General features: G+C 66.5%; 1 protein-coding gene across 1 annotated transcript in view; it reads right to left on the bottom strand.

The window, feature by feature from the left end:
* PIEZO1 (piezo type mechanosensitive ion channel component 1 (Er blood group)) overlaps positions 1-26,967 on the bottom strand; it is a 55,130-nt gene that overhangs the window by 18,439 nt on the left and 9,724 nt on the right. Inside the window, exons 2-10 of the mRNA XM_082437156.1 lie at positions 10,844-10,939; positions 5,802-5,924; positions 4,767-4,809; positions 4,519-4,657; positions 1,597-1,765; positions 1,237-1,450; positions 977-1,148; positions 779-892; positions 610-700 (exon numbers count right to left, since the gene is read on the bottom strand). Coding sequence (XP_082293282.1) covers positions 610-700; positions 779-892; positions 977-1,148; positions 1,237-1,450; positions 1,597-1,765; positions 4,519-4,657; positions 4,767-4,809; positions 5,802-5,924; positions 10,844-10,939 — 1,161 coding nt within the window. The remainder of the gene's footprint in view (positions 1-609; positions 701-778; positions 893-976; positions 1,149-1,236; positions 1,451-1,596; positions 1,766-4,518; positions 4,658-4,766; positions 4,810-5,801; positions 5,925-10,843; positions 10,940-26,967) is intronic.

The raw sequence follows: 26,967 nt of genomic DNA on the forward strand, positions 1-26,967 counted from the left end.
GGCCCGAAAATGCAGACAGCGTGCTGGAGCCGCAGCCCAGGTGGAGGGGGGCCACGCCTGGCACAGGCTCACGGGGCACTGGGGGCGGAAGACACGGGCAAAGGGCCCGGGCTTCTGTCCGACCCTGCTCCCAATGTGCTGTGGGACCCTGGCCAGTCCTCGCCCCTCTCCGGGCCTTGGTTTCCGCGACTCGGAAGGGATGGGGTGGAGGAGACTGCCCTGATCCCCTTCCAGCTCTGTGAGCACCACGTCCCCAATTGCCAGCCCCCGAGGCCAGCGGCCTCATCCTCGCTTTGTAAAATGGAAATCGAGGCTTAGTATCAAAAAAAAGGAAAAGGAAAAAGCACCACAGAGCCCTGCCCTGGGGACCTTGTCTACACAGCTCCCAGGGCCGCAGAGGCAGCCCAAGGCAGAGCAGTCAAGGTCTCTGGGGACTGGAAGGCAGTGGGGGAGTGGGTGGGAGACTGGAGACCCCGGCAGGGTCTCAGGTTCCACGAGCACCACAGCTACCGCGCCCGCCCTGGGCAGCCCCAGAGAGGTGCGCAGCGGGACAGGCCGACCGGGCGAGGCCACCAGGGGGCAGCAGGCGTGCGGCCGCGTCATACTCACAGGGCCGCTGCGGGACAGCGCTGTGGCCCGTGAGGTCGTGCACGATGCAGTTGTCCTCAGGGTCCGGCGGCACGGGCACGGGCATCGTGTGCTGCAGACAAGCCAAGGCCCGTGAGCCGAGCCTGGGGGCAGGGGGCGGCAGCCCCACCGCTCAGTCCAGACCCCTCACCTGGGTGGCCTCCTCCTCCTTGGTGGCTGCAGCCCTGGCCTGGCCCTGGGGCCACCGGTCCACCTCGGTCAGCTCCACCTCCCGCTCCTCGTCGTCCCCGGCCGCCTCCTTCCCCTGCGGAGACCGGAGGGGAGAGCTCAGCCCCACACCCCGGCCCGAGGGGTGCGGGGGACACAGGGCGCTGGCCTGGGCACTGACCCAGTCCGCGGGCTGGCGCACTCGGAGCTTCAGGAGCGAGGTCACAGTATAGCAGAGAAGCAGCAGGATGCCGGGGCTCACGTAGACGGGCCAGTCATGGCTGGTGTTGAGGACCAGCACGTTGGGGCTGGAGCAGTTGGCGGGGGCCACGAAGTCCTTGAGACCGAACACCCTGCCCACAGAAGGTGCGTTACTGACTGCGGCGAGAAAGTCACGGGTGCCAGGCGGGCAGGGCCGGGGCCCCATGGGCGAGCCCTCACCTGGCCCAGATGCTGGCAGGTGGGAGCATGGACTGGGCGAGGGGCGTCTGGTAGCAGTAGAGGCAGAGGAGATGGCCGGTGCCAAAGCAGCCCACCATGACACATAGTGCACTGAAGCCCAGGGGGCTGATGGGAAAGTGGCAGGCCCACCAGGTACAGATGGTCAGGAAGAGCAGGAAGTAGACACTGGAGAAGGCTGAGGGGTGGGCGATGCCTGCAGGCCAGGCAGAGGCACACAGGGTCACTCCTGGCCTGGGCAGCCTGACCACCGTCTCGCAGGTCAGTGGGGAGCTTGGCTGCCGAGACCCCTGCCGGTGTGACCGCCAGTGGTGGGGTCCCAGCTCCCTGCCCAGGGGGTACCTGCCAGCGCGAGCAGCACTACGGCCAGAGTCCGCCCAGCGGCCACCAGCAGCCAGTGGGCTGTGATCCGGAACCGGGAGGCCAGCCACGATCTCCGCTTGCGGGGCAGTGCAGGGGCTTCCTGCAGCCCCACCAGGGAGCCGGCGTCCACATCCCCATCATCATCGTCCTGCCAAGGTCACGGGGCGGGCAGAAGTCAGGTGCGTGGGGAGGGAGGGGGAGGGAGGGGGAGGGAGGGGGAGGGAGGGGAGGGGAGGGAGGGGCCACCCCTCCAGCCCCACACCCTCCTCTCCCCACACCCACCGCGGGCCCTCCGAGGACACGGGGCCGCCAGCCTGAGTGTGGCCACGTGCTGCCGTCCAGGCCCAGCTCCGCCCACCGTCTTCCCACCGCCTCACTCGGGTTCACAGCCCTGGAGGCGGCCCACTGCGACAGCAAGACACGCTCCTGCCAAGGCTTGGCGCTCAAATGACTGACCCGAGCAGGCTGACCTCACAGTGCTCCGGAGCCCCTCAAGGGCCTCTCTACTCCCCACCCCCACCAGGGGACCCCGAGGACAGGGCAGGCCCACAGGTTCCTGCATCTGTCCCCAGTGCCCTTGGCCTGAGAGGGCCCGCGTGGGGATTTTTAGGAAAAAGAAAAGCGGCGCACAGCACAGCCACGCGTGCGTCTCACTCTACAGTTACAGGGCACCTCTACACCCTACCCTTGGCCTCACGGCACCTTCCTCGTAAGTACAGCGACAGAGGCTCGGAGGGGACCCCAAATCGCACAGCCAGGGAGGACAGCGCCCAGGGTGCGGCCAGCTCCTGCTCTGCTGCCTGGTGGGGCTTCTGGAGAGCGAGATGCACACCTGGGCGGCCCTTCCCGGCCTCCACTGCCTGCGGGGCACAGAGACCCACCAGGGCCTGCTGCCCTGGTCCCACCTCAGGGTTTCCCAGAACAGAGCTGTTTCCTGGAACCAGGGAGGCCAGGGGGAGGCAGAAAGAACACAGACTCTTTGTCAGACGCCCGGCCCCCGTGTCCCCAGCTGTAACATGGGCGCCATGCCTATGCCCCGCCCCGGGGCGGAGGTGGCCCTCCGTGTCCAGGCTGAGAGCACGGGCTCAGGGGCCAGGCGCCCCGGTCACACGCCGGCTTCGAGTCGGGGGTTAGGGGCCTCGCCTGTGCAGCCTTGCTGAGCGCCCTGACCTCTCTGAGTCTGTTTCCTGCCTGTCAGATGAGCGCGGGGCACGGGGCAGGCTCCAGGGAGGTGCCACTGAGCCGTGCCTGGAAGGAGGGGAGGGGACAGGCCAGGGCAGAGGCCCAGCCCTGGGGTCAGAGCAGTACCCAGGGTCCCCCCATTATGTGCCGGAACGGGGGGACAGGGGCACAGCTGCCGGAAGGCACTGCAGCCAGGCCAGAGCCCAACCCTGCCCACAGCCTGGCCCCGGCCCTGGGAAAGCTGCCGTGGAAAAGGAGCGTTTCTGGGAGTGGGAAGAAGAGAGGCAGCTGCTGGGCGGAAGGACAGCTGCTGGGGGCCGCCCGCACGGTCCAGCCCACCCAGGCCTGGCTCCAGCCCCGCCGCGGCCGGCCCCCCAGGACGCACCTCCCACCACAGCCCCAGCGACCCCCTCAGGGCAGGCACGGACCCACGTGTGCCAAGTCAGGACGGGCGCGTGTACACAGATCGTGTGCAGCCACGTGTGCCGCGGCCCTGCCAGGTGGCAGCGTCCACACAGGGGCGCCGGGGATGCTTCTGGCCTTGAACTCCGGGCGCCTGTGATGGGCCCCCATGGCCTTGCTCTGAGGTCTGTCTACACCAGCCGCCCCGGGGCCAGAGTCCAGCCCCCAGGGGCTGCCAGGACAGCCTTGTGCTCCGAGGGGTGATGGGCCGTCCTGCCCGCCCCAGGCGTGGGGAACAAGCCAGCCCCTTCCCGGTGGAGCTGTTCCGGGAAAGCCTGGCTCTGCTAACGAGGAAACCAGAGGCCCCCCTGGCCCCTCCGCCCGCCGGTGCCCACTCAGCAGGGTGGTCCCAGCCCCACTTGACCCCCACAAGTGCCCAGAAGAGCCACTCCACCTCCAGGCCCCCGTCTCCCCCTCTGAAATGCGGGTGCCAGCCTTGCCCTGCAGGACTCGGGGGATGGGCAGGTCAGCTGTAGGCCGAGCCCCGCCTCGACCCACGGTGGGAAGTCCCCTCCTCCCTGGGGACTGAGGCCCTCGTTTCCACAAGCATCAGCTGCTGGACCAGTGGACACTGGGGCTAGGGGCGTGAGCCTGTGGCCCCCCAGGGCCTCCCAGGCAGGGACCCTGCATGGCCACAGACCCGGCCCAGCTCTGGAGACCAGGTCCTACTGGACAGAGGCTGAGGCCAAGTGTGAGGGGCCCAGACTGGGCGTGAGACCAGAGCCCTCGTGCAGGGACAGGAGAGGACACGGAGGGAAGAGCCCAGGGGGACCCCGAGGACTCTGGCAGAGGGCCCTGCTTCAGGCCTCTGAGCCGACACAGCCCCTGCCTTGACACAGCCCACCGACGCCCCCACCGTGGGCACGTCTGCTCAAACATCGTCTGTCCATCCGTCGGTCTGTCCATTAACCCATCGGTCCCTAGGTGCTCCCTGACGGCTGGCGCAGACCATCCTCCAACAGCGCTGACTCCCTACTGCCCTGCGGCCCCGAAGACCCTCTTCCAGGGGCAGCTCTAAAGGCGCAGACGCTGCCTGGGGTTCCTGCACACGCTAGGACCACACGCTGCATCGCCAGCAACCCCCCACGGGGACGTGCACTTGACCTCCTCCGTGCTGTCTCTCCATCATGGGCATATACGGACTTTTACAACTAAAACGTCCACATTTTTAGAAAGAAAGAGATAGGGAGGGAGAAAGAAAGAGAAAGTAAAATAGTCCTCAGATGGCTGGGACACAGGTGCGCCCCCATCCCTCACCGGCTCCTGGGCGCGCTGGCTCCGCCGGGCCATCTGCGTGCGGCGCCTGCAGACGCCAAGGCACAAGGAGGAGGCCGCCAGGACACCCAGGTCGGGGGCCACCAGGCGGATGGCGCTGGGCACGTCCTTCAGGTCCAGCCTGTGGAGGGCGGGGAGAGCCCGTGGCCGGCTCAGGGGGGCAGGTGCCAGCGGGGGCACCCCGGGAGCTGGAGGCCCAGGAAATCCCCGAGGGAGGCTGGGGGACTCACCTCGTGACCCCTATGTGTCGGGAGATGGTGTCCCAGGTGCTGCCTGCAGAGAGAGGCACGGGGGAAGCGGGTCAGGCGGGTGGGTGCTGAGAAACCCCTTCCGTGTTGCCGGGGGGGCCTCGGGAGCCCCAGAGCCACGGAACCCCTGGTGTCCGGGGGTGCTTGAGAACGCTGCCTCCGCCGGTAGGGTAACTGAGGCCCAGCCGGGGAAAGCTGGGCAGATCAAAGCCCATTAGTTCTGCCTGGCAGAATGGGTTTCATGGCCCAGCTGGGCGTTGTGTGGCCCGGGAGGCTGGGCCGGGCTCTCGGACCCATCGGCCGAGGCCGGCTGCTCCTTGGGGGCCCGAGTGGGGAGGGCTGGTCTAAGAGCCGCCAGGACCAGAGGGCCCTCGAGGCACCTGACTTCTCTCCGGTTTCTAAACTGCAGGAGGGGCACGATCTTCACGGAATGAAAATGGGAAGCGGGGTGGGACACCCTGCCCGCCACGAGCCAGTAGGGCATGGAGGTGGGAGACCCCACCGGGCAGTGGGGATGGGAGCCCAGGGTTCCGTCATCTGAAGGTGGGAGGTGGGAGGGCTGGGCGCCGGCTGGGGATTCCATCCTCGGGGTGAAAGGGCGCAGGACAGCGGGCGGGCGGCACACCAGGGCCCGCCCCCCGGCTAAGTCTCTCTGCCCCAGAGGGCTCAGGAGGAAGATGTGAGAGGGAGGGGCCTGAGAAGACCGGGGCTGCCCGGACACTGGGCTCTGGGACCAGCACTGGGCCGGTGCTCAGCCCAGCCCCACGGCCACCTATTACCAGGGCACTTGAGCTGGGCCCTTTGGGCCGGATGTAAACCGTGGCCGGGCACTCAGAGGCGGCCCGTATCAGGCCAGGCCTGGGTGAGGGAGGGCGGCCCCTGAGGCTGAGCTGACCTTTCCGAGGAGCGTGCGGCTCCCCAGCCCGCCCCAGGCTCTCCAGTCGCTCAGGAGGCCGTCGGCTCTCCCCCAGGCCTGCTGCCCCCAGGCACCCCCTTCCTGGCCCTTCGGTGACTCACAGCTCGGCCCCAGAAGCTGGTCCAGGTGGGGCATGGTATGCAGGCATATCTGTAAGGTGAGGTGGGCTGCCAGGAAGAGGAGGCTGAAGCCCAGCAGGACTCGGAGGAGGCGGCCAGTGTGACCTGGAGGCGGAGACGGCAGCGGTGAGGCCGGCACGCAGCCGGGCCTGGAGTGGGGGATGGGGAGGGGGCAGACCGGTCAAGGCCACTCAGCCCTGGCTATCAGCCCTGAGCCAGGCTGTGTCCACCAGCCCAAGACACGCACCCAGGGTCTTCAGGGGCCGTGAGCAGCGAGCTCATGCAGCACACCCCTCCTACACCGTCCCACTGACTGCTCACCATAGCCCCGTGGTCCAGCACTGTCATGACCCCAATTTACAGACTGGGAAATGGACACAGAGAGGTGAAGTGACTTGCCCACAGTCGCACAGCGAGGAACCGGCAGAGTATAGTACACCCATCCTGCCTGCGCTTGGTCTTGCCCCCTTCCTGGGGCGTGGAGCAGTGGGGGCAGAGCCAGTGCAGGAAGGAAAGGCCCCCTCGGGCTGGGGGGCCACCTTCAGTGTTGCTCATGTATCCAGGAAACATCTGTGTTGCTGCTTGGCCCTGGCAGTGGGGTGCTGCTTCATGCCCAATGCGGGCTGAAAGCACGCTCCACCACACTGCTTATCGAAGCTGGGATGCTCTCCTGCCCACAGAACAAAGCCTCAGGCTCTGAGAGGTGGCTGTACCCTGGGAATTCACACGATGAGTTGAGGTATGGGAGGAGGAATGAATGGATGGATGGATGAATGGATGGCAGGAGGGACGGATGGATGAAGGGATGGGATGGATGGGGAACAAATGGATGGGAGGATAAATGGATGGATGGGAGGATGGAAAGATGGATGGATAGATGGTAGATGAGAGGATGTATGATGGGGGATAGGTGGGGGAATGGATGGGAGATAGATGGATGGACGGAAAGAGGGATGGATGAATGGATGAGAGGATGGATGGATGGATGGGAGGAGAGATGGTTGGGAGGAGAGATGGATGGATGGATGGATGGGGGATGATGGGATGGGGGATGGATGGAAGAATGGATGGAAGGAGGGATGGATGAATGGATGAGAGGATGGATGAATGGATGGGAGGATGGATGAAGGGATGGATGGATGGATTGGAGGACAGATAAATCAATGAACGGATGGGAGGATGGATGGATGGATGGAAGGAAGGAGGGATGGATGGGAGGATGGCTGGCTGGCTGGATGAATGGACGGATGGATGGGAGGACGGATAAATCAATGAACAGATGGGAGGATGGATGGATGGAAGGAAGGAAGGAGGGATGGATGGGAGGATGGATGGATGGATTAGAGGACAGATATATGAATGAATGGGTGGATGGGAGGACGGGAGGATGTATGGATTAGAGGATGGTTGGATGGAGAATGAGAGGATAGAGGGATGGCTGACAGCAGTGTTGGGTGAGGCCAAAGGGCAGCACTGATTTCAGAGGAGGAGGGGGGTCAAGCCAGTGTGGGGCTCCTGAATTGCCCAGGAGGGACAAAGGGTGTGGCAGGCGACCACTGGAGTCTACCCCAGTGGGTTCCGAGGTTCGGCCCTGAGTGTCAGAAGGAGCGAGCATCGTTGGCGGGCGCGCACAGGGTGCGTATGGGCGCTAGACCACACACTGCACTTGCTGGAAGTGCCGCCTGCCTCTCTCCTTGACCTGGGGTCACTCGTTCGGTCACGTGAGGCCTGCACAGCACAGGAGCGCCGCGGAAGGATGGGGCGTGCCTTCGTGGGCAGGCAACCCCACCTCTGTCGTGCAGGGCAGGGGTCACACGGAAGTCTGTCCTCCCGAAGGAGCTGGGGCTCCGCTCAGGGACTTTAGGCTCAGGCAGGAACCTGGAGACGCGGGACATGGGGCTGGGAGGCTGTGGCTCCAGGAGTAGAAGAGAGGGAGGCTCGTGGCGGGTACAAGGAGCCTCTGACCCAGAGCGGGCAGCGGGTTGAGCCCCAAACCTCCCTGACGCGGCTGCTCAGCCTGCAAACGCTCCAGGGCTTCTCCGCCCTCGGCACCACCTGCCGCCACGAAGGCCCCGCTCCCACGACCCTGTTCTGGGGCAGCCCCGGCCCCTGGCGGGTGCGGCGCCCACCCCGGGCCCGGCTCCGGCGCTACGGTGAGCGGCTTGCAGACCTTGCCCTCCTGACGTGATCTGGGCAAGCAGAGCTGAGGGAAGGGGCGTCCTCCGGTCGTCCGAGGCCCCGTCACACCGAGGGTGGTGCAGAGGTGGGGCAGGGGGGAACAGGGTCCCCACGGGAGGACGTCAGAGTTTGAGCACGAGGCCGGGGGGAGCGGGGTCCCAGCTGCTCTGCCGACCCCGGGGCGTCGTCTGCTCACAGGCAGGAGGGCACAGGTCTGGGGGGATGGCAGACCCTCTCATCCCCTCACCCAGCAAAGACAGGCAGCCTCCCGGTGCACTGACTGCTCTGCGAGGTGACCCAGACCCGCCCGCCACGTCCAAACAGCACCTGAGTGAAAGCAGAGCCGAGGGGCTCCAGGGGCAGGTGCACCCTCTCCCGCGAGCAGCCGCGGGGCTGGGTTTTGTGCTAAGGCAGGGACAGGGCCTCCCTGAGTCCCTAAACATTAATCAGGTCGCCAGGAGCTGAGCCTCGGGTCTACCTGCAGCTCTGCTGCGCCTCTGCCCCGCCCCGCCCCGCCCCGCCCCGCCCCGCCCCGCCTCGCCTCGCCTCGCCTCGCCTCGCCCCGCTTCGCCCTGCCCTGCCCTGCCCTGCCCTGCCCTGCGCGGGGGCACGTGGCCCAAGGCCACCACCCCATCGCCCGGCAAAGTGATGGTCCTGACCCCTCTCCGCCCTGCACAGGGAGCCGGGGTCAGGCTGACGCCCCCACGGGGATGGGGCCAGGAATCGGCGCCCACGGGCACCCTGCGCAGCCTCAGACCTTCCACCTGCTGCCGGCGCCGAGGCCCAGCTGCGGCACAGGCACGGGCAGGCCTCACATTTTCCTCTCTCCTGCCCGGAAAAACCCGGCAACCTCCCTGTCCCTGAAGGGCCTCTGGGGCTGGACAGACGGACGGATGGAGGTCACGCGGGCAAGTCTCCCCAGCGCCTCGCCCTCCACTCCCTGACCCTTCCCCACTCTGGACTCCTGCCCTGGCCGGGAGCCTGTGTTTCCCCCACTGCCAATTAGAAGCAAGTGTTCCCAGTTGCCAGGGGGCAGAAAATATTGACGGAACAAGCCGCTCTGAGCCGAGAGCCCGGGAACAGGGTCCACGGAGAGGAGAGGAAGGCCTGGATGGCAGACTCTGCCCAGCAGCCCTCCCCAGGGAGCTGGGGGGCAGCTGGGGCAGCCGGCTGGGGAGGGGTCTGGCCTGCGGTCCCCCGTGGCTCCCTGCTCTGCCCCCGTGCTGGGGCCCCTTCCCTGAATTCTACCCACACTCCAAGATCAGGGCTCCGTACGAGTGCCCCAAGTGGGGAGAGAGGCTGATGAGGGGGGGTTACCGCCAGAGGCCACAGGCCGGGGAGGGGTGACCTGCCACCCTGTAGAAGGCAGAATGACACTCCTCCAGGGAAATCCATGCCCAATCCTGGGGCCCTGTGAGTGCTTCCTGACACAGCAAAGGGGAACCAATGGTGCCAATCAGCTGGACTTCCAACAGGGAGCTGCTCCTGGTCTCCCTGGAAGGGGAGGTCCTAACTGTGGACAGGGGGCAGGAGGGCAGAGTCAGAGTGACAGGGGGTGACTGTCACTGACTGGCCATCGCGAACCTGGACAATGGAGGGAGAGGCCCCGAGCCAAGAAGCTGGAAAAGATGAGGAAGCAGGTGCTCCCCAGAGGCTCCAGGAGGGACCAGCCCTGCGACACCTGGGCTTTCGCCCCGTGAGGCCCGAGCCAGACTCCGACCTCTGGACGGTGAGTGGGGACGTGTTGTGTGGCTGCTCAGTGTGGGGTGGTCTCAGCAGCCACAGGCCATGCCCAGGCCCCAGAGTGGCCAGCACCCCCCGGGGGCAGTGCGTGGGCATGCCTCCCTCCAGGGTCTCAGCCAAACCCTCGGGCACGGGGTGTCACACCCTGACAACTTGCTCCCTGGGGGCCCTCTTTTAAGCCTGGGCACCTCTCTTCACCCTCCAAAACCTAACGGCCTCCCTACCCACGAGGCACAGAGCAGTTCCCAGGCACCTGTCCTCACCGAGAAGCTGGGACGACAGCAGATCCAGAAGCACCCAGAGAGCAGCTGGTGGGAGCCCCAGCGCGAAGGGACCCCTCAGCCGTGCCCCCTTCCCGTGCCACCCGCCTGCAGGCCTGTGCTCCCTTCACAGGGGCCCGTGCTCTGCTGGGCAGGGGGCAGGGCACCTCCTACACAGGGGTCCTCTCCGCTCCAGCTCCTCTCGGACGAGCCCATGCCGTGGGCGCCACTGTCCACACCGTCCTGGGAGCCCAGGCGCCCTGATGGGCCTTCCCACCCGTCTGCCTGGCGGACACAGAGGCCGCCCTCCAAGAGCTCAGAACCAGGTGGAGACCACCGTGCGCCCAGCTACCCCGTTACCCCGACGATGAGGTGGCCGGGGGGGGAAGCCGCGGTCCCGCAGCACGCTGAGCGCACGTGGATGGAGCCCACGCGCTCCGGCGGGGCGGGGGAGCCGCGCGGCACCTGGACTTCAGGTTGGCCGCAGCCGCTCAGAGCAGATGGGCCGCAAGGACGGCGCTGGGACAGGGTGGGGATTGGGGGAGGGACCCGGCGGGAAGATGGCCCAGCCCACGGCCAGGGGACGCCCCAGGGGCATCCTGCATCATGGCCCCTGTGACATGAGGTCAGAAAAGAGGTTGTGAAACCAGCCAAGGGTCCACCATGAAAAATGAAACTCAGGACCACCCATCCTTCCCTGGTGGCTCTTCAACTGCAGAGAAAGTCCATCCCTGCCCGGTTCTGCTGGGGCCCCAACGCTACCCCACCCCCAGGCAGCTGGACAAAGAGCCCCGAGACCCCGAGTCACCCCGCCACCCCCTGCAGAGCCCTGCCCGCCCTTACCTTGGATGCTGTGACGGGAGGGGCCCGGGAACCAGGGCAGCAGCAACAGAAACAGCAGGTAGACCAGCGAGAGCGCGTTGACGCGGAAGAGGCAGGCTGCAGAGGAAACAGGACGCGGTCAGCCCGGCTGCCGGGGGGTGGAGGCAGCCAGCCCCGCGCCCCCCCACCATCGCCCCCTGAGCCTCTCTGCCGTGGGTGCTGTGCGTGTCACCGCTGCGAGGCTGCCACCTCCCCGCGTGGGTGAGCGACCTCGCTCAATGCGTGACGTGTCACTGCTACCGGGAGCACCGTGCCTGACTTACGACGGCTCCGCTGTCCACTGACAAGCGTGGCCGTCGTGTCTGCAGAGCCCCTGCCACGGGGCCAGCCCTGAGGTCATGACATTCTCCCGCCTTGCTTTCTCCCCTTTGTAAGATGCTATGTTTTCAGTCAACACACAGCACGGCTGATTTTGGGGTCCAGCTCCCTTAGCCTCCTCCCCCCACCTCCGCCTCCCAGACAGCCGGGTGCGCCCATGTTGCCCGGGGCACGAGTCACGCACGTGTCTGCAGCCGCTCCACCTCTCCCCTCACTGACTCGAGGGTGCCCCCCGCGTCTCGCGCTGCTGACCCCATCCTGATGAAGTTCAGGGGGTGCCGGGACCTCACCCGCCCCCAGGAAGTGAGGGGGTCTGGGGATGCCAGGGAGGTGCCGTGTGTCCCAACTCAGGTCTCGTCACTGAGCAACCGGGCCACTCAGCCTTCCCCGGGGGCCCAAGAGGGGGCTGGGCCAGGAAAGCCCCGCTCGCTGCCCAGAGGAGACCAGCATCGCGTGGGCAACCCTGGCGAGGTCCCCAGGCTGGAGCCACCTCTGCCCATTCCGCTCCTCAATCACCACGGCCAGCAAGCGGGCCCGGGTGACCCAGCCCTGCCCACCCAGGCCCAGGACGGAGCAGTTGGCTGTGGGCGCCAGTGTCCACCACGGATCCAACCCCCGGCCCCCGCGGACGGCCCAGCCTCACGGCCCAGTCATCGTGATTGAGCAGAGCTGCACGGGATAGAAGCCCACCCCGGATCGGGTCTCCAAGAGGGGGGTCACTCTCCCACCTCTGCTCTCTGCCCCTCAGACCCCCAGGTGTGGCCCGTGAGCCCAGCAATGGCTGGACCGCCACTTAGGAGCCGTCTGGACGGCCTGGGCCAGAACAAGCCGACCTGAACCCGGCCACGGACTCAGCTATACAATCTCCCCGGAGCAGGTGGCAGGGCCAGGTGGGGTGTTCAGCCCCTTCCCACTGTCTCCTTAAGCCCCCCATCGCCCGACCAATGCGGAAGCCCCGGAGCACCACGCGGCCAGTGCCGCGGTCCCGAGCTCTGGTCGGGCCGCCTTCCTTCCTGGACGCTGCCGCGCCCTCCCGCTCCCTGGAGCACCGCTAAAGCTAAGCAGCCTCCTTCCACCACGTACACCTGCCACAGCCAACAGCTCAACTCAAAATCTAAAGCTTTTCCACAAATACACGTTTTCGTAAAAACAAACAAAAAAATCAATCCGATCTGGCCCAAGAGGCAGGAGGGAAATGCATTTACGGCAAAGGCTTGTAAAGTTCCTTTCTCTTTCCCAGAGCTGCACTTTTCAGCCTGCTGGGTTCTGCCCCTCCTTCCACAGTGCCAGCCAGGTGGTACCCACCCACCCAGCCATCCAGGTAACTTTCTCCTGAGGGCGCACGCTGCAGGTCTCTGCCCTGAGGTACTCATGTTCTGATCCGCCAAGGACACCAGAGCTGAACGAGCACACGCGCACCAGCAATGGCGTTCGCTAGCCCGTGACAGGAGGCGAACGCAGTGCAGGCCCTGGGGAAACTCCCGGAGGCCTGGCTCTGGCTCTGACGCTGACGCTGACGCTGACCCAGGATGGGGACACGGAGCTAGTGCTTCCCAGATGAGGGTTTCGGTCTGGGAAGATGCAAAGTTCCAGAGATGGTGGTGACGGTTGCACCATACTGAGAATGTCCTTAATGCCACTGAACCGTACACTTAAAAATGGTTAAGGAACTTCCCTGGCGGTCCAGTGGTTACGACTCTGCGCTCCCACTGCAGGGTCCACAGGCTCGATATCTGGTCGGGGAACCAAGATCCCGCATGCTGCGTGGCGTGGCCCCCAAACTTAATAACGATAAATAAATAAAATGGTTAAGATGGTAAATTTTATCTTATGTGTATTCTACCAAAATAAAAGAACAAACAGCCCCAGAAATCAGTGAAGGATCTCAGAGACCAGAACTGGAGGGGCAGGGGCCAGCCAGAGCCCTGCCGTCTGCAGCCGGTGGAGCCGGCCTCCGTCCCCTCCCCAGCCCCAGGCCAAGCAGGAGGAAAAGAATCTAGAAGCTCCATCTGCCAAAAGCAGGAAATCAGAGATGAAGAGTCAGAGGGGGCAGGGTCAGGGGAGCGCGTGGGACGACTCGGGGACAGACAGCACGTCAGCCCCAAGTGGGCGCTGCCAGGCACTGCCCCACCCTGGGAGGGTCGCCGGGCGCCACAGCCCGCACAGGGCCTGCCCTGGAGGGGCGACAACGGCCCCTCAGAGTCATTCCTTCATTAGACACAGAGCAGACGGCCCAGCAGGAGGCACTGTCCCCAGGGGGACACGGCAGAGACCGAGGATGCGCGCGGCCTGGGACGCCAGCGTCTCCACCAACACAGATGAGGAAACAGAGGCCATGGGGTGCCTAGGAGCGCGGCCCCGCAGAGACTGGCCGCCAGATGGTCCCCCTGCCAGGAAGCTGGCCCCGGCAGGCAGGTGGCGCCAGACAGCCCTGGACGCTGACCCAGGGGACGTGAGCCAGGACAGCTGGGCCCGCTGGCCTCCAGCCCCAGCAGGGTCGCCCCGGGCCAGGATGAGAGAGGGGGCTGGGGTCACATTCCCAGCCCACCTCCCCTCCCTGTTGTCAGGGCCTGGGGACAGGGTAAGAGGCCAGCAGAGCAAGAGTGGCCTGGGGCCAGCACGGGAGCAGGGAGCAGAGGCGAACAGGACTCGAAACGGGGCCGGCTCCCGAGGTCTCCCCTGTTCAGAGGGGGAATCACGTTCCCACAGGAGAAGGGCTTTCGTGCCGGGAGAGTGAGGACGTGGGTCCAGACTCCTGGCTCCACAGCCAGCCCTCGGGGCCGCTGGCCTAAGTGCCATGAACGTGGCCTCACTGTGACTCTGCGTGACGAGGAGGCTCAGGGCATCTGAGCAGGCCGCCTGGAGGAGGTGGCATTGCTTTTGGCCTTGAGGGCCGGCTAAGACTCAGGGAAGGCCAGGGGAGGTTTGGGGCAGCCCCAGGCTCCAGCACAGAAGGAAGACACTCAGGTGGAGAGGCGGTGGGGACGTCCTGAGAAGGGGGACAGGCCTGCTCTGCCCAGGCAGCTCCCACCTCCCCATCAGAGCTGCCCGTGGCTGGTGACCTCATGGGGGAAATATGCCTTTTCCTGAGCCAGGAACAATAGGATGGGGTGAGGGCAGAGGGAAAGCCAGCAGGGCTGCCTGCTGGGCAGGAAAGGCCGCCCCCACCCCTCCCGGCATGTTTAACCCTTCAGAGACCCTCACCCAGCACATCAGAGCCCGGTCCTGCAGATGGGGAAAGTGACCCTGGTCTCAGCTGGTGCCCAGTCAGGAAGGGAGGGCAGGGAGGCCGGCGTGGAGGTCACAAACACCCGGGACGTTCCACGCAGAGCTGGACACCACGGCCCGGCCTGCAGGGAGATGGGCGCCTGTGGGGAGGGGGGCGGCCAGACGCCGAAGACCCCAGGTCCACCCGCGGTGCCGTGACGTCACCCCAAGGCTGGCCTGCACCCCGGGTGGGAGAAGAGGACACGAGGCCCGTCCTCCCGAGGGAGCTTGAGGAGGCCGCCCGCCCCAAGCCTCAGTTTTCCCACCTGTGAAGTGGGGGAAGGCATGCAGTGTGAAGGGCTGTGGGAGGGATGGGCAGCTCTTCAAGCACCCTCGGGGTCCTCACCTCGACCCTCCGAGGGGTGTTCTAGCCCCATGCGGGGAAGCCCCGGGACACACAGGAGGCCAGCCTGAGCACCACGCCATCGGCCAGTGGGACCCGCAGGCCAGCGTGGGCGGGTGACCCCAGAGGCTTGCACAGGCAGCACGAGAAGGCTCAGAGGTCATGCCAGGCCTGCGTCAGCATCAGAGCTGAAAGGACAGTGGGCCTGGGGGAGACCCAGGGAGAGGCCAGGACTGGGGGGGATGCACCACGGCCGCCATGACTGCCCAGCACCCGTGAGGGGCACTACTGTCGCCTGTGCTTTGCAGATGAGGAAACTGAGCCAGGGGGCTGACACCCCGCAGAAATGGTGTGGGTCTAGGTGGCCCAGAGAGCAGAAGGGGGTGGGTGAGGGTCAGCCCCAGGGGCTGCCAAACCAGCCCTACAGGACAGCCTGCAGGGGACAGATGCAGCAGGGGGGGCTGGTCCAGGAGTAGCAGGTCTGCAGGGTCAGCTGTGGGAAACCAGGGCCTGGGCAGAGCCGCCCGCCCTCCCACCAGGCTGGGGGACAGCCAGGCCCCTTCCAGGGCGGCCAAGGCCACGGCACATGGAGAAACGGGGTGGAGAATGGGAGGGCGCGGGGCCCAGAGTCCAGGGGCTACTGCAGCTCACCGGCCCCTTCCTCCTCTTCTTGCTGGGCCCTGGCTCGGGGTCACAGGGAGAAGGGCCGTGGGCTGAGTGCTTGGGAAGAGCTTCTGGAAGGAGGCAGCTCGGTGGCAAAGAGCCCGGGCCAGGGGCCACGGAACTCACCCCAGCCTCAGTCTCCCCACCTGTGAAACGGCTGGAGGCCGAGCCCTGCAGGAGACGCGGGCCTCTCTGGGCCTCAGTTTCCCCAGCTGTTGTGTGTGGGGGGGGTCATAACCACTCCCGCTCAGGGGGCTGCTGCCATGGAAACGGTGCCCGGCAGGTAGCAGAGAGAACTAACCAACCTCCAAGGCCCTGTTGGAGGACACAAGTCACGGCCGGCCACGCCCACTGCCACTCCTCTTGTGTAAAACTTAAACGAGGGCTTCCCTGGTGGCGCGGTGGTTAAGAATCCGCCTGCCAATGCAGGGGACACGGGTTCGAGCCCTGGTCTGGGAAGATCCCACATGCCACGGAGCAGCTAAGCCCATGCGCCACAACTACTGAGCCTGCACTCTAGAGCCCGCGAGCCACAACTACTGAGCCCACGTGCCACAACAACTGAAGCCCGTGCGCCTATACCCCGTACTCCGCAACAAGAAGCCCACGCACCGCAACGAAGAGTAGCCCCCGCTCACCGCAACTAGAGAAAGCCCGTGCGCAGCAACGAAGACCCAATGCAGCCAAAAATAAGTAAAATAAATAAATTTATTTTTAAAAAAACTTAAATGAGAACAGACACACAAGTGTGAATGTCTAAAACGCCCGAAAGAGCCACACTAAGCGGAGCCCGTGTTTACCTGTGCGGGAGGGGCTCGGCCCTACCTGGGAGCTTCCTTCTTCACGGGGAGAAGGTTCTCACGTGTAACTGGGGTTGCGTACAGTGAACTGATCGCGAGGGGAAGACTAGGGGAACACACCACAGGGCAGTCGGGTCACCAGGACCAGGCTTCCCTTCCACACGCCGGGCAGGAGGCTGGGAGAACATGAGTCATCTGAGCCCCCAGGCCCCGCGGCAGCGGCAGGACTAGGCCCGGGGTCTCCTGACCCGCCAACGGGCATCCTCGGGCCTGCCTCTCCACCAGCTGGGTGAAGCTCCTCTGGGCAGGGCCAGGCGGAACCCCGAGGCTCAGAGACCCCAGGGGAAGGCTGCCAGGCCAGGGCAGCTGCCAGGGTGGGGGTCCCGCGCGAGCCCGGCTGCCCCCACGCCCCCAGCCCGCTGCATCTCCAGCCAGCTTGCTCACTCTGCCTTATTTGGCTTAGAGGAGAAACCCATAAACACTTCCCTGCTTGCTTCTGCCAGGGGCAGGCGGGCGGGCGGGCGACAGAGGAAGAGGACAGACGTGGCAGTGGGAGCGCCCAGTGGCACCAGCCGACCCCGGCCGTGCGCACAGGCAGCCGGGCCTCGCAGCTCCCACGGCAGCACCCACAGCACGCGGTGGCCACACCTGCCACGCTCCCGCCCTCCAGGCCCAGACCCAGAGGAGACCAAGGGCTAGATCAGACCCAGCTTTCTGGAAGGGGAAGGCCGGGGAGGTCAGCCGACGGTCCACCCCACGCACCCCCTACCCTCAGGACAAGAGCTGTGGCCAGCGCCAGCACAGGCAGCATGGGGCTGGCACCTCAGGGCCCCTCGGAGAGCCCACGGAAGGCTGGGGGAGGGGGCGCTAAGGGGTCCCGCCACCCAGACCCGCCTGCGGCCGAGACGGCAGGCCCTTCAGCCGCGCTCCCTCCACTGCCCGCCACCTGCCCCTCACGGTCCGTGCAGCACGTGCCCGCCTGAGACCCCGTCCCATCCGGCCAGCCGAGGGCTGCACGTGGCCGTTCGGGGCTCCCTGCACGGACGGTGTCGGGTGGGGCCACGCCGCAGGGCAGGAGGGGCAGCCGGCTCCGGGCGCCACGGGAAGGGCAGGCCTACAAGGCCCGAGAACCTCAGCGACCTTCAAAGAGATCCCCTTCCTCCCACAGGAGGTGGGAGGCCACAGACACGGACGCAGGCTCGTGGGGATGGGGATGGGGCTGGGCAGGACGGAGCAAGGGGACAGGACCGGCCACGGGACACTGTGTTACCTACGTGGGGCCCCGCCAGCAGCCTGGGGCGCCCGGTGCAGGCGGAGGGTTTACCTGCCACCGCGTCCAGGCTTAGCGAGTGCGGTGTCCGGGAAACCTGGCTGCACGGCTCCCTGACCCCACGGGGCAGGCGCAGGCGGCTGGTCCCCTCCCTGCAGCACGGCGACTGCCCAGGGCCCAGGGGGCCTGGTGGCCGCCGTGGACCCAACACAGGGGAAGGAGCCGAACCACGTCTCAGGGGGGCTCCCGACAGCACCAGCATTGCCCAAGACGTGCCACACGGGCCAGGCTGGTACCGCTGCAGGCGTTCAGACCGGGCTGGGGGTGGAGGATGGCTCCCTGAGGTGACCGGCAGGTGAAGCAGGTGGGACGTGAAAACCTGAGCCTGAGCTTTCAACCAGCACTGCCCAGGCCCAGCGGGCAGGGTGGCCAGGCCGGGGTGGGGGGCTGTGGAGAGAGCCGCTCTGGGGGTCAGGCGTGGGCCTCAAGGGCCGTTCACAGGCCTCCTGACTCAAAGGGGAGCCACCTCCCAGGCCCCACTGCAGCCCCTCCTCCGCCAGGGAGACGCGGGGGAGGCCCTTCGGTGCCTCTGCCCTCGAGGCTGCTCAGACCCCGTGCCCCAGAGCTCGGCCTCCCCTGATGGTCCTCGGCACTGCCAGGGACCAGCCAGCTCCCCCAGACCAGGGCCCACGGGGCTTCCCCGGAAAATGGCGCTCTCCCGGCCCTGTGTCTGGAGCTGCCGGCATTTGCTCCCCTGGAGGGTCAGGGCTCCCACCCCACCTCGCCCTCCACAATGGAGAGGCTGGATTCCAGGCCAGGGGTGGAGTCCGCATTCCACAGAGAGGGTCAGAGACCGCCCCCCACCCCCAGCCTCCCAGAACAGGAGGAAGCCTCACTCTTCTTTATAAATTTATTTATTTATTTTTGGCCGCACTGGGTCTTTGTTGCGGTGTGCGGGCTTCTCATCGCCGTGGCTTCTCTTGTCGCGGAGCACGGACCCTAGGCACGCGGGCTTCAGTAGTTGTGGCTCACGGGCTCTAGAGCACAGGCTCAGTAGTTGTGGTGCACGGGCTTAGTTGCTCCGCGGCACGTGGGATCTTCCCGGACCAGGGCTCGAACCCGTGTCCCCTGCGTTGGCAGGCGGATTCTTAACCACTGCGTCACCAGGGAAGCCCCAGGAGGCCTCACTCTTATCTGCACAGTCTCTGCAGGCTGACAGGTAAGGGGACAGCGTGCAGACACGCCCCTCCCCATCTCTGCCCCGGATGTGGTTTGACAACGTGCCCCCTCCCCAGGCCACCTAGAGCTCAGGGCCTGGCCGAGACGGGGGCCAAACCTGGGGCTGCACGGAGGGCCACAGTGAGCAGGTGACAGCCAGCCCATGTCCCCAAGGCCAGTGCCCAGCATGCGGAGCCCTCCTGCCACACGGGGGGAGACTGGCACCCTTGGCCTCTCCACGTGGGTCAGCCCTGTGCAGGGCCCCCGCCCTCCCGGACCCCTGCCTGCAACACGTCCCAGGGACAGACAGGACCCCCTCCAGGCTCCAGGAAAGGGCCTCCCAGCTGAGCTGCACCCCCAGACCGTGAGGAGCAGACCCCACTACACCCCCGTGAGCGCTGCCACGCCCAACCCTGGGCTCTGTGCCAGCGAGGGCCTCCTGTTGGCCATTTGTCAGACGGGGAAACTGAGGCACACAGGGTACAGCCGCGGTGCCCGTGCGGACGTCAGGCCCTCCAGAGCCGCGCTGCCCTCGCGGAGACCGAGCCCTGACCAGTTCCTCGGCACACCAGCCCCATGCAACCGGGTTCCACCTGCTCTTTCCCGGACCCCCGTCCCCCAGCTCCCCGGGGAGCTCCCCACAGCCCGCATGCCAGCTCACAGGGGACAGACGAGTGGCCCCCGACAACCAGAGTGTCCGCGTGCCCCTGCAACAAGGCTGCCCGTCTGGGGGGCGCAGACAGAAACACACGTGGTGACGGGACAGCGGCCCGGGCGTTCAGCTCTGCGTAAACAAGGACGCTCGGGACCCGGGGCCACTCCCAGCCCACCCGGAATTCCAGGCTGGTCGACACAGTGGGGCTCCGACGGGGGCGGCCCCCACGCCACAGCGCCGGAAATGAGGGGGAGGGGACCCTCCTGATGCAGGACTCGGGCCTCGCCACCCACACTGCCCGCCTGGGCCTCGGGGAGCCTCGGCCACCGGCACCCCTCACACAGACCCCGTCCAGGGCCTCCGCACCCTCGGGCGACGCGGACAGGAAGGTAGCCCCAGAGCACCGCAAGGGGACTCGGAAGGCGACGCGAAGCCGCGGGAGCCGCGGGGCCGGTGCTGCTTCCACGGCTCGGGGGTACGCACGGACTGCACCCTCCAGCCAGCAGCCCACACATCTTCCCAAAAGTCCTCCGTGTGACAAGACGCGGCGTAACCCCTCCTACAGACCCGCGGTCCTCCTAGTGGGGTTCCCAGGCCACCCCATCGGCGTCCCCTGTGGATCTGGCGGCGTCGCAGATCCCAGGCTTGCCCAGAGCCACGTGCTGTGACGTGGCCCCAGCGGACACGCCCTGCCGACGGAAGGCTACCTGGGCCTGGAAGGAAGCAGGTGCACGGTCCTCTCAGCTTAGAAGGGGCAGCAAGCTGATTATTCGTGGGACCCCTGCCGCAGCCGGGCCCGAGGCCACGGGGCTTCTGAAGAGCCCGGGCTGCGTCACCTTCCAGCAGCCACCGAGGCCAGGGCCACCTTTCCAAACGTGGGTGTCCACCGCGGGCGGACCGGTGCTCCAGTCTGCCGCCGGCTCTGGCCCGGGACTGAAGGGTGGGGCGCTGCCTCAGAGCCCCACCCTGTGACTCAGCTGGCCCGCAGCGCCCCGAGCCCCTCCGCCTGTCTGGTCTGGATCGTGCCCACAGCCCCAGAGCCTGGTCACAGCCCGCCCCGCTCTCCAGGGCCCTTCCCAGCACCTAGGGAGGGGAGGAATGCCACCCGGCCACCTCTGGCTGGCAGGCGGGGGCGGGTCCGCAGGCCCCTTCAGGGCCCTGCCCTCCTCAGGGACGCGGGAGCTGCGGCGGGGAGGGCGTCCCCGCCTGGGCGTTTAGGAAGGAGGTTCTGGTCACCCGTGTGTGTCAGCAGGAGACGGCGTCAGGGCCCCTTGGGAGAAAGGGGACATTCATGGGCCCCTGCCCCACGACCACCTTGCTCCCCAGCAGACGCCCGCCCCAGCACAGCGCTGACCCCGGAAGGCGCCCCACAAACGTGGCAGAGAGCAGCGGGGGCGGCCCTGCCCTGGGAGAACCTGTCTGCTCTCTTCACCCGGGCGAGCGCACTGAGGTCAGGGGACTGCCCGAGAGTGTGGAGGTGTGACCAGAGGCATCACGTGCCGACCAGCACAGCCAGCCTTGCGTTCCCCGAGTGGCAGGCTGGCCGGGAGCTTCTGTGAGGGGCCTTCGGGCCGGCGTGGTGCTTCATCCCGTGTCAGCCTGTTCAGTCAGCCTCAGATGGGACTTCCACGTCCAGCAGGCAATGGAGGACGGTGGGCACCTTCCCAAACGTGCGGCCAGTTGGAAGAAAACCTTATAGCAAAGTCTGAGGCCCCCAGGGAAGAAGGAATTCTCCAGCTCCTTAGAAATTTGGACTCCAGATTGCAACATCAAGGCTTGCCCAAATTTCCAGCCTGCTGGGCTCCTTGCAAATTTCAGACTGGTCTCACAATTGCGTGAGCCAGTTCCTTACAACAAATCTCCTTCTCACTCCCTCTCTCTCTCCCTCCCTCTCGTCCGTGTATACGCGGCTCTGTAAGACACCATATCTATCTATCCATCTCTTACTGGCTGTTTCTCTGGAGAACCCTGGCCGATCCACCTGCTTTCAGGCTTCTGCACTGTGAACAGCAGGCTGGCCCACCCGCCTCTGAGGTCTGGGCCCAGGTGGCTGCAGGGCTGGGGCAGAAAGGGTGTCGGGGGCCCCACACGGGCTCTGGAAACTCAACAAGTGCACGGTGACCCAGGGAAAAATCAACACTGTCTGCTCCTAACAACCAGTCTGGGCAGGGCGGCTCAGCCTGCACCCCCGCCCCCGCCAACAGACACCAGCCCCCCGAGCAGGGCTGCAGCTCACGCCACTCTGAGCATCCACGACCAGGGGCAAGACGGCAGCAGCTGGGGGGTGGGGCGGGTGGCAGGGTGCACCCCAGGCTCGAACCCCGGCTCCGTCAAGCCAGGAGTGGGCCGCCGTTTCCCCTTGGCAGGAAAGGTTGCTGACCCACTCACAGCACGTCCAATTTCCTTTTCTTCCTTTTCAGAAGTTTTTTAGATGCAGAGAAGCACAGAAATAATTAGCAAGCAAGTTCTACTTCTCCTGCCAACGCATGTATTACCAGATTAAACTTCACCCACTCAGCTGAAGTGTCCTTTGTTCACCTCCCCAGGACTCCTCTCCCTTCCTTGAGAAAAAACGCTCATGAATTTCAGGATATCCTTCCAGGAAAGAGCCACTTCTGGGCTCTGGAATTCCACCTGGGGTCATTTCCAAGGGGGCATCCAGGCCTGCAGCTGTTGGGCCGGAAAGATTACAAAAGCAGCCTCGGGCGCCCTGGGCTTCGCCCCATGTCCGCCACAGAGATGCCACCCTTGCCCGGGCTCCCGTGAGCCCGTCTCGGCCCCTCCTGACTCCCAGGAGACCAGAACCCAGAGTCCCCCGGCAGCCCACCCGACAGGACTAAGCAGGTCTGGGGCTTTCTCCCCTCTCAAATCCGCTTTGAAACTTCCCGAGGCACGGTCTCCAGGACTGCCGAGAAGGGCTGGGGCAGGGGGATTGGCGCTGCCGGACCCCTGCCCGCCTCCACTCGCCCCTCTCAGATCCCGCCAGCGCAACGCCATCAGCTCGCAGCCAGGGCGCCAGGACAGACCCAACCATCCTGCCCGGGCTGGCTGTTCAGAGCTGTCGGCCCACGGAGCAGGGACTGCGCTGGGGGAGGGAGGTCCCCGCAGGCCACAAGCCAAGGCCACTCAGCCAGCGAGTGACGGAGCCGGGCCTTTCACTACGGGGCGGCCTCTCCCCTGCAGCCAGGAAGCAGCGGCTCCCTCCAAAGGTCCTCTCAGGATGGAGCTCAGCTCCAAAAGCTCCCCTTCGTGGCTCCCGGCACCAGCGGAACAAACACACGCTCCCTAACGGGACCCCCAGCTGTGCCCAAGGCTCCAGCACCACCAGGCTCTTCCCTAAACTAGCCGAGCGGCTCACACCCCGCCCCGCGCACAGCAGACCTGCCACTCAGCCCCGGCCCAGCTCTCTATCACCTCCTGCGGGCGATGGACCCTCCAGACAGAGGCTCGAGCCCCTGAGGGTCCGTGCTGCCGGGGGAGGGGCCGAGGCCAGGCCATCACCCAGGCTCGGTCCAGCATCGCAGACCCAGAGCGACCCTCGAGGTATGCCCCCCGCCCGTCCGGCGCCCGGGCCACGCGGCGGGAGTGTCCCCACTGGCTCCTGGTGACGGGGTCAGCTCCCCAGACAGAGGAGGCACAGCCACGTAAGAGCAGAGAGCGTGAGCAGCTGGGGACGGGGCAGTCCTGGCCGAAGCCATACGTTCAGTTCCTGGAAAAAGAGGGGCAGCAAAAACTGCCTCTCACCCACCACATCCGGTGTTTCTGGAAAACTAATCCGATTCCCGACAGCAAGGCAAGCGGCAGACATCCGCGGGGGTCCCGAGCAACATGGCGAACAGGCCCCCACGAGGCTCGAGGCGGAGCCGGCGCCCTCCCTCCCGGCCAGCTCCACTCCCCGGGGGAGGCCAGGACCCAGGGACCCTTCCTGGCAGCGAGGAGCAAGCAGGCCAGCTCCCACCCACCGCCCCCAGTCTCAGGCGGCCCAGCCCCCAGAAGGCCTCGGCCATCAGCACAGGGGCAGCTGTCACCTCGGGGCTGCCGCCCACAACGGGCAGGTCACGAAGTGCCAGGGACACCCCGAGCTGAGAGGACGCGTTCCTGGGCCCGGCAGCCTGTGGCCACAGGACTCAGGCTCTGCGTGCCGTCCCGGGCCTCTGTCCCCCCGCCCCGTGAAGCAGGGACACCAAGCCCATACACCTCAGCGGCTGGCTCGTGGGTACGCGTCAGCTGAGCGTTCTGTGGCGACAGGGAGAGAGCTTGCGGCCGCCCACCTGAGCCCGGCCTGTGCTCAGCCCGAGGCCACCTGCCCACAGCCCAGGGGCCCTGGGACCAGAACCAGGCCTCAGCACGCCTCCCACCGCTGCCCCCAAGGGTCAGGGCTGGGCCTCTGGGAACGTGCAGGCTCTGGTCACCTCCGGGGAGGAGGCCCCCAGGCATCCCCGCTACACACGGACAGGCCGCAGGGATCCTGTGCCTCGCCCCGCTGCCGCAGCCGATGGCGGGAGACCAGGGGGGGCCCCCCGGCGCCCAGCAGGCCCACAGAAACCCGCTCCCTGCGCCCCCCCAGTGTCCCTCGACCCGGAGGGGCTCCCGAGGCCAGGGATGTCCCCCCCAGGCAGACACGCCCCCTGGCTGGGGGCCCTTCTGACAGCCACACACACGGTTCCACCCTCACACTCTGTGACGGATCCCACGGGAACCTGACGCCCAGAGCATCCCGTCCCTCTGTGCCCAGATGCCAACCACACGCCCACCCTCCCTGGACGGGTCACAGCCCGGCTGGCTCCTGGTTCCTGGGCTTTCCAGCTTAGGGCTTGGAACCGGCTCAGCTTCTCTGGGCTGCGATTCTCTGTGCCACCGCCTCAGAGGCCAGGCCGCATCAGACGGGACTCCTTGGGGGGGCACCAGGAAACACGGCCAATCTCCCAGGGCCCCAGGCCCGGGCCCCAGGCCGCGCGCCCGCCCCACCACTCCCTTCCTGCCAGCAGCTCAGGGCCGCCGTGCGTGCTGCTGCGCTGCGGGCGCGCCCAGCCGCCGTGACTCAGCCAGGCCTGGCAGCTTTCATCCACTGTGCTTGCCGAGCGGGGTGTCCTCACCTGGCCGCCCCCGCCTCAGCTCCCGCTGTTACCAAGCCACTGACAGCTCTGCCCCACATTCCCCCCTGGGGAGGCCGCCACCGTGTCCCAGGGCTTTAGGGGGCCTTGATTAACGTGCTGGGCGGCCAGGCTTCCTGAGATGCGCCCAGGGGTGTGGGAGCCGCAGCACGGCCGCCTCGCACTCAGGGCGACTTTACAAAGTGCTTCCACCCACGTCACCTGGAGGGTCACCCCAAGAGCCACGAGGCCAAGCAGGGCAGGTGCTAATCTCACAACTAGAGATGAAGAAGACAACCGGGGTGCAGAGAGGCCCCAGGGATGGAAGGGCGGCTGCTGGTGCTGGGCGCCTGGCGTAGTAGCAGGCTCTGCACCCCCGGCTCCACTCCGGACGGCCTCCCTGCACAGTGTGGGTCCCCCTTCTACAGGTGAAGAGTTCAAGGCTGAGAGAGGCTGAGTGACTTTCCCCAGGATGCCCAGCAGCAGAGCCGGGACTTGGCCCAGCTCGATGCCGGGAGAGGAAAGGTGACAGAGGCTCGGCCTGGGAGATTTTCCATCCCGCTGCTCTGCTCCAAGGACACCTGCCGGCCCAGCGTGTGGCCTCAAACCACAGGTCCTGAAGACTTTCACAGCCCGGCAGGTGCTGGGCACACAGAGGCCATGCGCACGGGAGCCCGGATCCCGACACAGCAGCACCTTGGAGCACCTCAGTGACAGCGGTCAGGATGGGGCAGAACCCACCTGAGGTCCCAGGGCAGCCCCAGCGGGCCCCCCACTCTCCGCCCGTGCACAGAACAGGACCAGGCAGGACAAGGAGGCACTGAAGTGACACAGCGGGTGACGATGTCCGAATTCCCATTTACAAACACCCCGAAGCCCTGGGACCATCCTGGCAGGAGACTGGATTCCGAGCACGGCCGCTGGCATGACCGTCCCACTACCTCGGGGTCCAGCATCTCGTGTCTCCAGGGGTTGATGTCCTAGGTCTGTGTTCAGAACTGGGGAGAAGGGACAGGACTCCTGGACCCCCTGCCCGGTGGCAAGGGAGGAAGCCCGTGATGTGCCCTATCGCCCAGAGACTAGGAAAGCCACATGGGCTCCCGTGGTCCAGTCACAGCGGGAGCCACCAGAGAGAACACAGTGCAGTGAGGAAACCGGCCTCAAGTTACAAATGACCAGCGGACAGGCGTCAGAAGCCGAGCCCCTGGCAGCCGCACTCACACCATGAGGCCCCCCGCCCACCTGCAGACAGGCGGAGGAGAGAGACGGGAGAAGGGCCTCCAGCTTCTCTGCCCTCCGACGGCCCCAGTGCCCGGCCGCCTCCTCCTGCTCTGCGGGATGACCCTTGGCAGCTCCCGCCACGTCCTTAGGTCACCCCTGCCAAGGCACCCCTGCCCCCACCCCTGCCCTCGGCAGCACCGCCCTCCCTGGGGGCCCCTTCCTCTCAAAGTCCTCAGCGCCCCCCAACCCCCTGCAGGCCTCCAATGCCTCCTGAAGACACACGCGGGCCCCGCCCCAGAATGCCTGGAAGTGTGTGAGGCTCTGGAACGTGACAGAGCCCGAGCAGCCCAGAAGCCCCCTGCAGCCTCCCCTGGAGGGTTACTCCCCCAGCTGCCTCATGCCCCCTCTGGCCCTTGAGGGCCAGGGGTCTCCTCCCAGCTGGGCTCCTCAACTCCGCTTGCAGGGGTGGGCAGAGGACAGTGCCCTCCTGCCCACCCCTGCAAGCCACTCTCGGCCTCCAGCCCTTCATCCCTCGCTCTCCCAAGGAGGGGGGCGGACAGGGGGCACAGCACAGCCCTCCCAGGGTGGTGGCCCACCCAGTTTGGGGGGCAAGGGAGGCGACGGGGAGGGGAAAGAGGGGTCTCGCTCCAAGAAGAAAGGTGGACGGGTGGAGGGCGAGGCGGGAGGGGAGCCGCCTGGAGAGCGGAGCACGGGCTCCCTCCCTCCCGGCGTGGCCATGCAAGCCTGGCCAGCGGCCCCCCAGCTGGAGTGTCTCCACCTGCAACCCGGGATGGGACAGGACGGGAAGGAAGGCCACCCCAGAGGCCCCAGATCCTAAGAGGGCTACAGTCAGATGGGGCAGCGGCGGAAGGCCCAACGGGGCCGCGGGGCCGCCTCCAGGGGAAGAGGAGGGCCCGGCCATCCTGCGCCCGGCGTCCCCGGCTTCCTGAGCGGGGACACAGGGACACGGGACCCAGAGCCCACCGCTGTCCCCAGCGTCCAGGACCCCGAGGGGAGCTGCTTCCAGACCAGAGGATGTGCCAGCACTGCTTCAATGCTCATCCCATCCTCCTGGGGTCACATGATCTGCCCCTTTGCCGGGACAAGGATTCGGGGGCAGGAGACGACCCCACCGGGGTCACAGGGCAAGGCTGCCCTCCCGACGGGCCCCTCGGTGCCATTCCTGGGCCCTCATGGAGCCTCAGGCCACTGTCCCTGTGTCACCCCGCTCCTGACC

The sequence above is a fragment of the Balaenoptera physalus genome (genome assembly GCF_965194825.1).
Source record: "Balaenoptera physalus genome assembly, chromosome: 19".
NCBI classification, from domain to species: Eukaryota; Metazoa; Chordata; class Mammalia; order Artiodactyla; family Balaenopteridae; genus Balaenoptera; species Balaenoptera physalus.